The sequence below is a fragment of the Leuresthes tenuis genome, unplaced genomic scaffold, assembly GCF_036924035.1.
Source record: "Leuresthes tenuis unplaced genomic scaffold, fLeuTen1.0.hap1 SCAF_16, whole genome shotgun sequence".
Classification (NCBI taxonomy): Eukaryota; Metazoa; Chordata; class Actinopteri; order Atheriniformes; family Atherinopsidae; genus Leuresthes; species Leuresthes tenuis.
Genome location: NW_027325370.1, coordinates 9474926 through 9491289, shown reverse-complemented (window position 1 = coordinate 9491289; position 16364 = coordinate 9474926). Strand labels below are relative to the sequence as shown.

The following is a 16364-nucleotide window of genomic DNA, read 5'->3' as shown; positions in this document are numbered from 1 at the left end:
AATGAATGAACGAACGTGTACTATAGCTCTGTTAGCTCAAAGCTACTGTTATGTGGCTACTTGCAGCTATAGGAGAGCTAACGGAGGGAATTCTATACAGGCACTCTACTGGGACCACTTCATCCACACGCCCCCCTGGAGCACAATTTATTTATCAAATTTTGACAATGTGAATGATGACTTTGAGTAAGATGGATGTTCTTACCTGAGTTAATGAGCTGTGCTGCAGCCATGCATGTCGATGAAGTGGTCCCAGTAGAGATGTATGTAGAATTCCCTCCGTTAGCTCTCCTATAGCTGCAAGTACCAGCTTTCAGTTCTCCCAAGAAAAGTACATAAATAGGTAGGAACCAAGCCAATACGAGCCTTGTAAACAAGAGTCATCCAGAGTGTATATCACCTTAAATTCAAGGAAGGCATGCCAGCTTTACCATACATTTCACAGTGGTGGGTGAGGCGGCTACAACCAGTGATAAATCTCAGAGCACTGTGGTAGACCGGATTCAAGGACTGTAGGCCTGCTCTCCATCTCACCGCCTCAAGACAAGCAGTGACTCCAGCAAATAGATAATTCAACAAAACTAGCTCATTTAGACTGATTATCAGCAGCAGATAATCTAAAAGTGACCTAAAGGCTAAACGTGGGGGTAACTAACTTGGTGCGCAATGCATGAATGCTCTTAGGCTGATACAACGGAAGGATTTCCTCTTCTTCCCATTCCACAATTTGTGAATTCAGCTTGATTAAACACATTCTGTCCATTTGAGTATGTAGTCCCAACAGTCGGACCTGATTATTCTGCAGTGTGAAAGGATTGCAACTCTGAGAGGCTTTAGGAGCTAACAGCATTGGTAAAGCTGACCTCTGACCGTTTTCTTTTGTTGTGCCTTATTAAGTAGGGGAACACATCAGCCAGTGTTTCTTATTACTCTTTCTGTTATGGCAACTACCAAGCAAATAGCTTCAACTTGCCTCTTGTTACCTAAGCTCTCCATTTGGCCTCTGGCGTCATACAAGTGAAGAGTCTCTTTCCTTGGAGAGCTGCACTCCCCAAGACCCAGACGAGCACAGGAGCACTTGTCAGGGATCTGCTGTATTGTAGCATGAATGGTGTGGCCTCAATGCAAATTCTTCCACACTCTCGGGCGGCAAAGGCCAGCATTGACAGGCTGGTTGTGTTAATTTAGCTGCCTTTCAGTCCTACTTGATCCAAAGTCTTCTGTGCCTCAATGGAAACAGAGTTAAAAACATCTGAAGTGTCAGTGCAAGAATGTGCCATTCAGCCTCGAAGCGACGCATCATTAACAAATGTCAGGCAACAAACAACCAGTTGTGGTTAAACAAACTAGTAAGCTAAAGACTAGTTTACCACCCTGCTCATTGATAACATTTTACACGGATACAAGGTAAAATCTGTTTCACATGGTGGGTGATCCACATAAACAGGAAGTAAACAAACCACAGATTTAGGAGGGGGAATATTCAGTTGTTACAGCATGAATTTAATGACTTTTTTCACTGTGAGGGCAGGAACTGTGGCTTCTTTCAGTCATTCTGCCCAGTGACATAGCTGTGGAGGCCCATACAAAGATTATTCAGGGAATGGCCCATGCCCACAACGGCTCAACGTCCTCTTTCAGCAGCTGACTGACTCAGAACCAGAGGGCAGACAGGGCAAACACATGCAAACTGGCATTTTACTCAGATGTGAAAGGCTCCTGTTTTGAGGTGGTGCACTTATGAACTGTGCAGCCCAACTGTGATTTACAAGTTGGTTTTGACAAGGTTGCAACCTGTGCTGTTCACTCCCTTTCCTTACTGGAGAGGAGACACCCTAAAAACTCCACTGCATGTTCATGTTACAACCCATATCTAAAGATAACACCTCTGCAAGGGGTTAGGTGCCACTTGTGAACTTCATGTTTATAGAAACTCTCTTGATGCTGAACTCTCCTCTGGAAAATTACAAAAAAATTAATAATAATGGATGGAGTCCAGGTCATGGTAATCACAAAAGCTTGAATAAGGGCAACTGGACTTCTTCTTGGATCTTGAAGACATTTCACCTCTCATCCAAAAGGCTTCATCAGTTCTGGACAAGATGGTGGGGAGCATCAGCTTATAAGCAGAGAGGGCCGTTACAGCGACATATGTCACTGAACCCTCTGACCACTGTGCATGTTGTTTGAGTCATTATCACCCATGAATTTTCTACCTTCCTGAAAAGGCAAGTTTTGGTCACAGAATCCAAGGTGTGAATGGTTTTGAAACTGCCTGGGGTGGAGACAATTATACATTATAGGTGCAGTATTGTCTATCCTCCCCAGATTCACAACTAAAGAAGCCTTTCGGCTGAGAGATGAAACATCCTCGAGATCCAAGAAGAAGTCCAGTTGCCCTTATTCAAGCTCTTTTGATCACATCAAATCAGACCAAAGGGAAAGTCCTTGTGAGACAGTTTTTTTTTTGCTTTTCAAGTTTTATTTATCTTTTTTCTTAGTTGCTTTTTGGGTTAGGCACCAAAACTACAGGTTAGATCAGTGAACTGATCATAGTTTAAGTTGAAATACATCAATTTGAACTCAGTCAAACAAACAAATTTGTCAGTTCTCTGATGAGGTTTGAAAACAGCACAGTTTTTATGCAAAGCAATATGTGGCACTGAAACAGTATCACACAAAGTATCCAATTCATACCAGACTCACAGTGACAAGGTTTTTGGGGTTAGTAAAGGGAAGCTGCCCATACTTTTTTTCTTTTTCCATTTCCTTTCTTTTCTTTTCATTTTTTGACATTGTGAGTACAACAAAAAAATGTTGTGTTCCCAGGAGCTTGTTTGTTCACACATCATGGAGCAAGTGCAGCCTTTGTTTGGAGTCATGTTGTCAGTTATTTGGTGAGCTGAAACAGTGCTGTTGCTTTTTCGGAAAAACATGCACTCACTGAATGAGTCATTATTTGTGTTTCAACGTTTTTCATTCTTATGAAAGTGAGCATCAGCTGTAAAGGAATTGAACTTCACCTAGTTCCTAATGCACAACCATCATAGACAATTGAAAGAGTAAATGGGATCTTAAAATCTCACATTTTTAAGCAAAGTGTGCCAGACATCTGCATAGCCAACCAATTTGAAAAGGTTTTAAGCTTTTGAGCAGCCCAGCAAAACATCGGCCAGTGACTGATAATAATGAGCAATCATCATAAATGTATAAGAGCTTGGACCAACAGAAGGACCGTTTGTGTGTATGTCTACAGTTTAAGAGCACAAACTGCTGAGGTTATCACACTGAGCTGAAGTGAAATGAGTGCACACAGACATGATGTATAAGCCTTTCACTATTAGTACACAGCTAAAAATGTGTTGCTAAAAGCTATTGTCTGACCAATGTGCAAGTTGGGAGCGTAGAGGTTTGTTATGTATGAAACCCGGACACCCTGATTGGTGCACTGCAGTTCCAAGGCAGGAGTACTTCGCCACGGTATTGTCTGCATGCTGTGACTAGAGGCAGTACAATAATGCTCTTTAATGTTCAAAAGCTAGCCACTAGCTCTGTCTGTCCATCGTTTGATGTTAAAATCCCAACAATGAGTTTCTCTTTGAAAACATTTCTATCAAAAGATCCAAAAGTGCTTTGGGGAGTTGGGGGCAACAAATAGAGATAACGCCGTGGCTTTGCCTCTATTCAGCTGCTTTCATCACCTGTAAACCTGCTGTTACTAATTTCCACTTGAAGACAGCAAAAACAAGTTGGTGACACAAAGCGGATGAATCATCACCCAAGCAAAACAGTTACACATGATTAATTTATATTTCATGATGTAATTGTGTCAGGATTACGCTAGCTTTCAGTACAGTACATGGTTTTGCTTTTTTATCTGTAATGTGTGTATAAGTCTGAATGAGATCACACTGTAAGTATCTGTGGAAGCTGTGGAATAACAACACTGACAGGAGCACCTCAGTTATGCACTTATGTATAACAGGATAGATAATGTACTTATCAACTTCCCACCCATTCTCTTAAGAGAATTAATTGACAATACACATGCAGATAGTTTGACTTTCTTTTTACTGATTTTTCTCTTGGAACTTTCTCGACTCCTGACTGGTGATGCACTGAAATATATCCAAGTCACAAAAGAACATTTTCTGTATTTCTCCTCCAATATTTCGAGTTTCTTAGTGGGTCGTGCACTCTGTACAGATACCCTAAAGAGAAACTGACACCAGGCCATGATCATTACTGACCTCAGGCACTGAGAAGTAATAAATGAGAGGTCAAAAGGCTGTTTCATGCTATGTGACACGCTGGCTGTGGTGGTGACAGCGTCGACAGACAGCTCTGCTTCCCAGCAGTACTCTGGAGGGCCGTGTGGAGGCTTCCAGGAGGTGAGTGATGTGCTGTGCTGGGATTGGTCTGACCACTTCCTATTGTTTCCCTGTCACTGATAACCTCAATGACCTGGGCAAAGGAAGGAAGGCCTTTGCTTGGTTTGTGGTGGTGGGCTTGTCAGCTCTTTGTACTCTGATAACTTATTAACCCGCGGAGTCTTCTGAGAAGAATGATTTCTCACATGGCTCGCCGTATGGTTAACTCAGAGTAAACAGCTTTTTAGGCGTCTCTCTGCAGAGAAGCAGACGGTTGCAAGGAAGGCCGGATACTCTCCAAGGAGACTAAATACAAACACGGCCCGGGGGATAGAAAAATACTTTCATTCACTCAGCACTTTGATTCATATTTCGTTTGTTACTGTTTGCCCAGCAGTTTGACGCAATGTCTTCATACATCTGAAACAAAACGTTTGTCAGTTCCAGTTTTGCAGAGCAGATGTCTAATGAATGAGGAGCTTCCCATGTAGGACTGAACTTTGATTCCGAAGAAATGTTCAGTCCTGCAGATATTGCCCCTGTCAAAAGTTGTTGATGAAAGCAGATGAAGTGAGAAGTTTAAAACTATCTCTCTATAACTAACCCGGCAGATAAGGCCCACAGGGCTGTGTGAGGAACAGGCATAGTCAGATGAGAGTCAGCCAGAGTGACTCTTTACACCTCAGGCAATTAGCTTATGTCATGTGTGCGCTGCCTTAATTGTGCACTGATCAGCTTCACTTATATAAGGTTCTCATTTGGCCTGTATGACAATCACTGTGGCTGTTTCACTTCAAGGGAAGAAATAGTTCAAACTGTCTTGTGTACAGGCAGACAGACTGCCTCAAGTGTGAAAGAAGAATTCAACCCCTGTCTGGAGGTCTAAAAATACTCAAACACTGGCTAATGTGTAATGATGTGGTTGCATGTCTAATGGAGAGCGGGAAGGAAGCAATGGAGATGGAACCAATAGGCTTCATCACTAGGTTTGTAAACATAGCCCTGGATGACTTTCCACATTGTGAAAGAAGTCTACATTATAAATTATCTTTTGCATGTCTGCTCATTTTCCCATTAATAACAGCATACAAAAAAGAGCATTTCAAGACTCACAAGTGTTATTTATAGCAAAGACAAGGTTTTTGCTGCTGAGCATGAACATCTTACATGCAAGTTTAAGTTTTTCTGTGCTGTTATTGAGACTCACTGCTCCATAGTGACTCAAAGGGAATAGAAGTAAGATAAGAAATTACTCCGAAATATGACATGTTTCCTGATTTCAGCACAGATGGAATTACTACATTTTAATATGTTGTCCATGGAGAAATGCAGCTGGGGTCCATAAATGTCCATAGTATTAGATGGATTTTAGTCTTACAGTTAAAGCCTTTATAGAAGAGCAGGCTAAACAGAAAAAGTTGACGTAGAATTTCTGCAAGATTCAGTTCAACACTTAATTATAAAACAAAATGCCAGATTTAGTCTTTTTCAGCTAAACACAACAAGAGTTATGCATTGAAGAATAAATAATGATAATGATAACAAATTATTTCCATGATGTGTGGAGCATGAATCTGAGAAAGAAATGGAATCTAAGTCTGAATCAGTAGCCTGACAGCAGCAGGGTGAATAGACTTAGCCTGAGCTGGTTCTTTAAGAATCATCTGTACTCTGAACCAATAACTAATTATGTCACTAATGCACAGCAGATGGGCACATATAATGCTCAGACCACTTTTTATCACCTTCTTTCACACACTCACTGTCTGGACCATACACATCCCATACAACTCTGTGAAGTTTACAGATATGACCCTGATCCTCAGGAACCTTAAACTGGTTAACTGTGTCTTTCAGCTAAACTACTATACTATGGTTGTCTAGTGTCTATTAGAATTGAGAGAAAAAAACCTTTTAGAACTCTTCAAAATATATTTCTATCTCTGTGCCCGTATACACCAGGGTTGTTAATATTGTCAAGAGAGCATTCAATGTTAAGTTCTTATACATTTGTCAGGCATTTGCTGGCAAAGCTTTTCAAAGCAATCCACTCTAATTGAAATCTCTTATTGTTTCGTATTACTAATTTTACTGAAGTGCAAGACAACAGCAAAAACTTTAAATTCTAGATGTCTTTTTAAACTCAGATTTACATCTGTTGTCAAATCACACAAGAGTTTGACAGTTTGTTGTCAAACTGTGGCTGTATGTCTCCATCTTGTGGCGAACATCAGGTACTGTATTCTTTTAGGACGGTATTGACTTCGTCCCACAGTTTAAAAATCTCATTAATTAGATTCCATGCGTCATTGTTGTGGATATTTCCGTGTCAGATGTAACAATAAAGACAATAAAGGAATCCGTTTTTCCGTCACCTTTGACCAGTTTCAGTAAATGAAACTTCCTAGACTCTTTAGATTAATCAAATGAAATGATCGGTTCTGTAGTTTTAATTCTGCAGGGTGGAGAAGGTGCATTTTGTCGTGAACCCCAAAGAGGCCAATACAGTTGTGCTGTAGGTGACTTCTGAGGGCGACGACGATGTTTTGTTACTGCGCCTGATCAAATCTCACGTTAATCCTCAGGATTCTCCCGAGTACCTGCAGGCGACAAGATAAGACCAATTTAAGTCTTATCTCAGGACCAGACTAGTTCCTGGTGTTTTGAGACAGTAGATCACCTAGTTTACATACTTTTACATACTTTTTTGTTGTTTTAACACAAATCTACTCTCATGCTAAACTATTAAATGGTGAAATGGATTGAATGGTGAAAAAAGAACAAGAAAAGTAAAAAACATTTAAAAAAATTTAAAAAACATGGGGAATGATCAACTTAATCACTTTTTGTGTGTCTATTTTTGGCTAATGAATTTAACTCAAAATAAAAGTTTAAGGAGCATGAGACTTAAGGAAAGACCATAACAGGCCTGCAATTAAATCAAATTTATTCTATAATCATATTTTCATTATCACCAGATGATCATTATTTATTTTTAGGGTTAAACAATACATTACCATGAATAGTACCATTTAAACATCCTTAACTGTTTTCCCATTGTGTTATTGGTGTTTCTAATAAATTAGTATAATTGATTAGTTCATTAAAATTGTGCATAATGTTTGCATGCCATCTAAACCTGAAACACAACAAATAAGTTGTGCTCTTTGCTGTTTTACTTGAGTCTTATTTATTAGGCTTCATAAACCTGGACCTGAGTCCTAATTTCGTACCATAAACATGTACATGTGAGCTGGTATGACAACAAAAGTTCCTTGAAATGGAACAAAGAGTCCTGAACACCAACGTAGTGAGGTCCAAAGGACAAGATGTCTCCAACTTGTTGTGCTCAAAGTTGTGCTTTAACAATGCATTTGAATAAATTCATTACGCAGCATTCCACTACTGGTGAATACTTTAACAGAAAGTGTCTCTGTGCCAGATTGTTGCAGCATCATGAAGAAAAATAAAAATTGTATCAGGCCATTGTGCTGTCGGTTGTTTTCTATTAGGCTAAAAGATTGCAGTTTATGAACATCAGCCTCCCACGTTGCAAATATTGGAATAAAGAGAAATAGTATATTCCAATATTATATTTTGTGAAACTTTGTTTACTCCATCAGTCCTACACGTACCACTTCTGATACTAAACTGAAGAGAAGAAAAACAGTTACAGAAGCTTTGTCTCATCCTGTTAACCCTAATTCCTGAAGTGTTTTCATTAAACTCTAATGTGACTGCTATTCTCCTATTAAAAATGTAGTTTTTCATAATTCGTTAATGCTTTTACACCTGTATACTGCTTTTTTAATCTCTCATCATACACATTATATATATTTCTAAATCTCCAGTCATCGTGTGTGGCATTTCTAAATTGTTAAAAGCCTTTGCACTTTCTATTCCACCCCTAAAGACCCAAAACACAAATATTTGTCTTCTGTTTTCTGACCTTCACTTTACTATAATTAAGTCTTTACACAACAGATGCCACTAACCAAAGATGCATAGTAACAGGACCAAGCACATGGTCACATAACAGAGCCGGTGCTGAATACATCTGTATACTGGTCTTTGTTTAATTAACGCTGAATTCCCTTGCCTGACATAGCCAACAATCAGAGTGAAATTCTGTCACATTAGTGGCAGTGAAACAGCCCACACAGATCCCAATCTTAAGTCCGCAAGCTGACTCATAAGGGGCCTAATCCTGTTGATGGAAACAGAATCCCACCCGTGTCATCACGGCCCACTGCCCCAGGTGCAGTAGCCACACACAGGCTCTGGCATGTCTTCCTTTATCACAGAGGATGAATTGAGAGGACCCTTTTGGGCACACAGCCCAGACTGTGGTTTGGCTAATTAGATGGTCTGTTTTCTCATAAATATCTATAGTGATGAAAATTAGGCAAATAAAGGTTGTAATTAGAGCTTGCGAAAGTGTGAGAAGCAAATTTCCAAAGCAGGGTGACATTATAGGTAAATCTGGCTGATGTGTGCTTTCACGAATGCAGGAATTTTCAAAATATTTTAACCACAATGTTATCTGAAGCTTGACCTGCTGCAGGGCGGAAACATTGAGACTTAATGTAAGGACAGTTCTAGCGACTTTTGATTTAGATTATTCTGTTTGTTTACTTATTAATAAAATCTCTGCTTGCGTGCAGTAAAATCCATCATATGAGGTGCTCATCTTTTAAATTGTCAGTGACGACCCATGATCATTAATCAATTCATTCAGCTGCAATTAAGGCACATTAGGCATCAGTTAAGTGCAGTTTAGCAGCTCATAATGAGATCAAGACTGATTGGTTATCTTGGCATCTTTTAGTGTCAGTGACATTTTCACAGAAAAGATGGTCCTGTAATCACATTGTCTTTACTAAGTCTTACTGATAGCTATAAACAAAGGCTCAGCCCCCCCCTGAGCTGCCCTCCCTAATAGCAGATTTCACATTTATGTAGTAGACAATACTGTCATTTCAATTTACTTTAAGTGCTAGCCAGGGTGTTAATTTGTTGGCTAAACATTTTAATAGTCACAGCCAATGTAAATGTGTATAGCCTTCTGTTATATAAGTTATTACTTAAACATTAGTCCTTTTAAAAAAATGCTTAAATAACAGGACATTTTCCAAACATTTTAGAAATATAGAAACAAAGGTTAGTAGGCGAGTTGTTGCAGCAAATGGCAACTATGTCTAAACATGGATTGTGCTATTTATATCCGATGACATTATTTTTTGAAAACAAGACAAGAAAAAAACTTCCACATGGTTGAATATAACATTCAGTGTTTTTGCTCCTAAGTTAACATAATTAAATCATATTTTGAATGTATATTAGTGTCCTGTAATAAGAAACAAAGATGTAATTGACTCTAATTTGCTGCAGCTCATCATCAGTGTCCTTTTTTGGAAGAGTTGTCTTTCCTTTTCCAACAGAAGAATCTGTCTTTCATCCTCTTTCTTTCTTCCATATTTTCTGTTGTTTCAAATGTAGTAAACCTGAATTCTTGGTCTGTATGTCTGTTGCATGATGTCAGAGGTGCCACCAGTCTCCCATTAAGACGTTCCACTTCCCTTATTCTGGCTCTCCTGCTGTGTCTGGAAACATTGGATTGGAAAGCTTCTGCTCCACTCTCCATCCATGATGTCACACCATAATCAGCTGACCGACACACACCTCACATGATGCCCATATCTGCTGAGCGGGCTGCTGCTGTATCTGATGTCAGGCTTGTTTCTGCAGGCCCTGTTGCAGTTTGAACTCTTTAGTACTTGTTTAATCACAAATCACAATATATGATGAATGAAAATAGACTAAAGTAAACACAAATATATTTTATTACAGCAACATGTCACCAAGCCAAATAATACTTTATTTAAAACTACTGTCTAACCAGTTAAGCAGTTTTCTAGTGGAGAATCTATTTAAAGTTCTGAAATGCTATACCTCTGTTGGAGATGGCTGCTGTAAGAACACTGCGTGTAATACGTGATCTGAAGCACCGCTCTATATTTAACGAATCATGGGGCTTGCTACACTGCATGCTCAGGCACACGAGAGTGGCTACAGCATGGGGCTGCTGAGACTTCCTTGGACCGTGTCTCATGTCGACCAGCTGAAGCAGGACAGGTAGGGCACCTGTGTGGAGGAAAAGAACTATACATTCAAAAAAGAAAACTTACTGCTGCCGTTCTGAATAGCTTAATTTCATATATCCTCAGATATAGATATACATTTTTATTTATTGCTAGAGCTTTTGCAAAAAGTTGTATTTTCCAGTTTATCATTTACATGATTAAATTGTGCTGCAAAAGACATACAGTTAAAATCAATGGGGCTTTTTTAATCTGCCTTTTTAACTTGTGGCATCTCAAGGTTTGTATTTATGCACGTATTATGTAATATTTGTTCATTGGAGGATACAAAACCTTTTTGAAGTAATACATCAACTTTTATATTAGCTCTTATAATTTATGTATTTTATTGCAGGAAGCCTTGAACCTGCGTCAAAATGGATGACTTAGAATACAGTGTGGAGATCTGTGACCGTGACTGGGAGGGCTTCTTTGCAGAGTGCGAGGAGTGTAATCTGCTTCCTCCTTCATTAGCGGGTGTGGATGACTCGGGAATGAGTGACATTGATGACATAGGGTTCTGTCTTGCCCAAAGGGCCCAAAGAATCGACCCAACACAAGACTCCTCAGAGAATGAGCATCATATTGACGACACCATAGAATGTGCGGGATCCCCTGTGGAGCACTGCTTCACTAAGCATGGCATTGGAGGTCTTGACAGCGTTCTCTCAGGCAGTGAGGAGGACTTACACCTGCAGTCAGTCAATATATTTTTTGAAAGGCTGAAAATTGTCAAAGAGGCTGAGTCAAGCCAAGTGAGAGTTGGAAACAAAGCGATACAAGAGGAGGAGCAGTGTGGTAACGGGCAACAAGCCAGTCGAAACAATTTGCCAAAAAACTTTCCCAAGTCAAACACACTGCCTGCCAGCAGTGAAACAGCACTTGGCACAGAGACCGTGAGGCCTGTCGGCGCCAGTGGGAACTTAAAGACAAAGGAAAAAATCAACGCTGAGTCCAATATTTCTTATGAACCTGCAGCCTTTAGTAACTTAAAGGTCAAGAGTTGCAAACCATCTGAAATAGAACCATTCATTAGAAAGGAAGCCAGTAGAGAAACAAGAGTGAATGAGGTAGCACAGTGGAATCAGTCTTATGACTCAACAAACAGTGTCGAGAAACAGTGTCTGGAAATGTGCAGAAGTTTGGATGAGCAGGAGGGTTTGTTGACGAGCCAAGTAAGATTCAGTAAAAAATCTGGTACGATAGACATCCCTAACCAGGAGTCGTCTCCATCTTCCTCTCTCAGGAGGAAGAAGAAAAAGAAGAGAAGACTCAGTGTGGAGGCAGGACAGGCATGCGAGAGGCAGGTTTTAGTCAAGCAGACTGACTCAGAGGAGGAACAACATGCATCAAGAGAAGGAGCAGGTCTTTGTTTGTCAGAGGAGTCAGTTCATTTAAATGAACCACAAGAAAATCTCACCTATCTTCCTACTTCATATTCAAGCAATTTGCCAGTGGGCATATTTGCTAATCAAATACAAAATGTGCATTTGCCGAATGCCGAATGTCATCAAAGTGATGACAATGTAATGTTCTCTGCAAGCAACGGTGCAAATGACACAAAACATTTACAGCTGTACAGCAAACTACAGGTGGAAAATTCAGCAGGATTGTTTGGAAATGAAAATCAGAATCATGTCGTAAACGCAGGGGATCTCCAGAAGTTTGATAAAATGAATACTTCTGTCAACGGCTGTGAAAATGAACAATATCAAAACTATTCCCCAGCAGAGGACAAATCAGTCAGCCTTTTACCAAGTGCAGAGTCATGTGCTCCACCTGTGGAAGTCAGCCAAAATGTCAAACAATCCAATGCTAAGTCAGTCCTGGCTGCAGAGGCTGGAAATTCTGGCAAAGATAAAAGCACGCTGTGTCAAAGTGAGCTCCAACAACAGCTGGAAAGTGACTGTCACGACACAAATCCGTGTAGCCGTACACTGGGAAACGTTCACTTTTCTGCGATTCACACTCTTGATGCGAAATCTTCACAACTGGAAATCAGTGATGAAGTGATCAGCACCAATCTCACGTCAGATTGTATCAATCAGCCATACGACAAAAGCTATGTGCCTACATATTTGTCCAGTTTAGATCCAGAACAGCAAACAGATCATCCTATTGAGGTTAAAACTTCAGATATTTCATCAGAAAAAAACACAGAAACTGAGAGATATCCATCAGAAGCATCACAAAAGTTGGTTTTGACATGCCACACCCAGACAGAAAGCAAACTGTCCTTGTCTGAAGGCTTAAAAACAAGTCCTTCAGATATCACCCTGGTGTCATCCTGCTGTACTCTGGACACAGATTCTGTCACGTCATTCTCAAATGAAAACCTCACAGACATGTCGTTAAGCTTTTGTTCATCTGCCAGTGAACATGAGTCTGGAAGTCAAGGAGAAAAAAAGGTGCCAATCTTGGTAAAACACGAGGCAGAAGACTTTCCACCTGGACCCAAGAGCAAACCGGAATGCAAGTGTGATATTTTGGGTGAAGCAGAGGATGCCGTCACTGCATCAAAAGCTGTAGACGGACCTGAAAAGATGGAGAAATCGGTGTTTGCCATGTCCTCTTTTTGGAGAGAGATGGAAAAAGTGACAATAAATGACATTCTGGGTTTACGATACATAAGAAAAGCTTCCTCCCTGCCTCCTGTGCGGGAAAGTGAAGAAACTGACTTGTTTGCTGTGTGTGATCAAGGAAATTTTACTCAAAATGATGAGTCCAAGCAAACTGAGCAAATCACTGAGGAGACCTCTGTTACTGAACCTTATTATTCAAGGAGTGAAGTCACCTGGGACAGTGAACTTGTCCCAGTGAGCCATGGTGGCATTATTTACCCAGTAAATACACTGCTGGCATCTGTGACTGACACTTCCGAACCTGTTCTCAGTGAAAGGTCTCAAAAATGTATCAGAAAGATCTCCAAAGCTATCAGCGTGCACAATTTACAGGCTCTGGAATCTGAATCGTTCGGCTACACACAGAAGGGTCAACCTTTACAAACCTTAGATGAAAGTGAATCTGTAAAATTTGAGTATATCACTGGAGACTCTGCACCTAAGATAGACAAAGATGTGAAATCTTTACCTTCTTCTGTCACAGACAGTTACAGCATCTCTCTCACAGATATATTTCAGTATCTCTTTGGAGGCAAACAGTCAGTTCCCCACCACTCTGCTACAGATGACATATCAACCCTCTATACAGGTGGAAACTCTGTCCCTGAAACATATGATCACTTCTTCTCAGAGTTTGATACAGAAAACTTCTTCTACCCTCTCATAACAGCAGAAGAAAAAAAACAAGACAAGACAGTTCCTATATTTTCCTGTTCTCGCTCAGCTGGAAGAAATCTACAATTCCCAGAGGCCTATGAGTATTTCTTTGCATCCTCCTCGTCTGACGATTCTTCTGTAGAATCGGATGAAGAAGATAACTGCCCTCCTGCGAGGGTCGTGAGCAGGTTCACTCCTAAGACAAGCTCAGCTGAGATTAACACTGACATATATGAGGATTTCTTCACAGACAGTGACTTTAGAGATGAATTCTTCTGTCTGAAGTCACTTTCCTTCAGGAAAGTCAAATTTTCAGCATCTAGAGCCCAAAAGCAGAAGTCAAACTCTGTGTCTCTTGTACCTGTGAGGCAAAGTTGCAGATCCACTCTGAGGGCTGATCCTCACCTCAATGCACTGGGAAACTCAGATGTAATGTTTCCTGATCCGCTGCTCTACCACTTGGAAGAAAGGATCTCCAGACAACTCGCACAGCAGCCTTTCATATACGAAGACTTACAGGCGACTATTTCAAATCCAGGTAAGTCCGCTGTAAGATAGGGACTCATACGGTTACAGCGGAAGCTCAAGAGGCTTTAACATTTGTTGTTACAATCATTAGAATGTTTCCTTTAATGCTGTTAAATTAGATGTCATATAAATTTAGATTGATTTGACAACACCTGATTCAGGGTTGTTACTTAGTTTTTTACAAAACGCAAATCTCCAAATTTAATTCAAAATCAGTAGTTTTGCACCAACTTCAACAGCAGAGAAAATGTGATTAGAGTATATAATTCAGTTCAGAATCCAAGTGAGCAGCATTCAAAATTCTGTTTTTGTATGCACTCAGCCCTCTTCATACCATCTAATTTCAAGGGACTATAGCGGACAAACTATCTTGGTAAATTTATGGAGAGGCAGACATCAGAAAAAATGTCTGATTCCAACATTTTCACAAAGCTGCCTGATCTAAAGATGGTTTGCATCATGTTTGAACTAAAACTTGTTGATACATTTTGAAGAAAAGCACCCATAACATTTCATCAACATCAGGTGATGTTTCAGGTGGTTATTATCATGGGTTGACCCACTGCAAGCTTAAAACATCTCAGTAACTTTGTGAAACCTTAATTTCTATGTGATTATTCAAAGAACTAAATCAGGACTAGTTTAATCCTCTGAGCCATTCTGTCCTTACAGGACCACTGGCTGCCAGTCACAGAAAACAATGCACATGCCATATTTGACCTCTTCAAGAAAGCTCTTTTTTTTATTTCACATGTGTACAGTTGTAATGCAGACATATCACCCACTCAGCTGTTATAGTCATGACCAGGTCGGATTCTCTTTCCTCAGCTGTCAGACGACACTGCAAGCACGTAGTGTTGCAACCCGGAGGAATGGTACTACGTGATAACTTGACTTCACTCGATGAGTGTCTCCTGTAAGCTGCTAGTAGAACACTTTAATTTGTGTCTGGCTGTGAAGAGAAATAAAAATATCTTGTCTTCATGTAAATCCTTCCCTGATTTTGACTATTAGCGCAGCGTCTAATGTTTAGTACTTACTTGTCTAAAAGGCCACCAGAGTAGCATCAAGTGGCCTTGTATGTTTGCTTAGCAGGAGTTTACCTAGGTGTTAGGAATTTACCAGCTCATAGTGTGACAGAGAAGGTCCTAACTTATTGTACTGTTGAGAGCATTTCCATAGTAGTTGGCACGTTAATGTCAAATAGAAAAACATTAACCTTCAAAAGGACTTGTGTGGATCCGGCAATGCATTTTTATCAATCTTTGTTTTGCATTTGCATGAATTGTTTAATGACTTAAGAAATTTCCTTTCATTCAAGGGTTGGATGCACCCCTCATGCCCCTCAAACAGTCAGATATGTGTCTAGTTTGTATTGCTTTTGCTTCATGGGTGCTGAAGACTGCAAACCCACAAGTTGGAGATGCCTGGAAGGCTGGTAAGTATGTTATTATGTGTAACACTGAAGTACTTAAAATCATCAGAAAAGTTAAAGTTGCAAATCTTAGAAAAAGTACATTTGATGTTACAAAGCAGTTGCCTATTTAGTCTCTATGTTTCTTATTCATGCAACAGTTGAAAAAGTGAGATTAAAAGGAGAAAAAAGTTATTTAGAGAATGAAAGGACTATTTAATTTATTCATACTCTCAGGTTTTAGAATATTTCCAACTGAAAATTCTCTGGTAACATTGTCAAAACAATGACATTAATTCAGCTCCAGAAAAAGTGAACTTCACAAGAACCAAAAGCAGTCTGGTGAGTAATGCGATGACGCACTTTCTCTTTTCCTTTTCACACAGTTCTGCTGGCGAACATAAGTGCTCTGTCAGCCATCCGATACCTGCGTAAGTACGTCAAAATGGAGGCTGCGGCCAATGAGACGACGCTGCATCAACCTGCACTAACATATCCTTGATCTGTCCGTTTTTAATATGTCACGATTGCCTCATTTTCCACTGACTAGCCTCGACACAACCTAAATCCTCAGAGGAAACATCTGTTTGCAGTACAGTTACGTCGGTTTAATTGATCTCTCCACGTAACAGAA

The 16364-nt window shown here is 40.0% G+C and overlaps 1 protein-coding gene across 1 annotated transcript; it reads left to right on the top strand.

The window, feature by feature from the left end:
• The first annotated feature begins 11640 nt into the window (after nucleotides 1–11640).
• On the top strand, nucleotides 11641–16232 carry perm1a (PPARGC1 and ESRR induced regulator, muscle 1a). The gene is made up of 4 exons (XM_072366501.1): nucleotides 11641–11875; nucleotides 12161–14326; nucleotides 15638–15754; nucleotides 16117–16232. The coding sequence occupies exons 1-4, from the start codon at nucleotides 11641–11643 to the stop codon at nucleotides 16230–16232; spliced, it is 2634 nt and encodes an 877-aa protein (XP_072222602.1).
• The last annotated feature ends 132 nt before the right edge of the window (nucleotides 16233–16364 follow it).

Excerpts from the sequence above, each read along its gene's own strand:
- perm1a (XM_072366501.1), top strand. The coding sequence starts at position 11,641 with ATGTGCAGAAGTTTGGATGAGCAGGAGGGTTTGTTGACGAGCCAAGTA. Across the intron at positions 11,876-12,160 it reads TGCATCAAGAGAAGGAGCAG|GGGATCTCCAGAAGTTTGAT; the intron begins GTCTTTGTTTGT and ends TCGTAAACGCAG. Across the intron at positions 14,327-15,637 it reads GGCGACTATTTCAAATCCAG|GGTTGGATGCACCCCTCATG; the intron begins GTAAGTCCGCTG and ends CTTTCATTCAAG.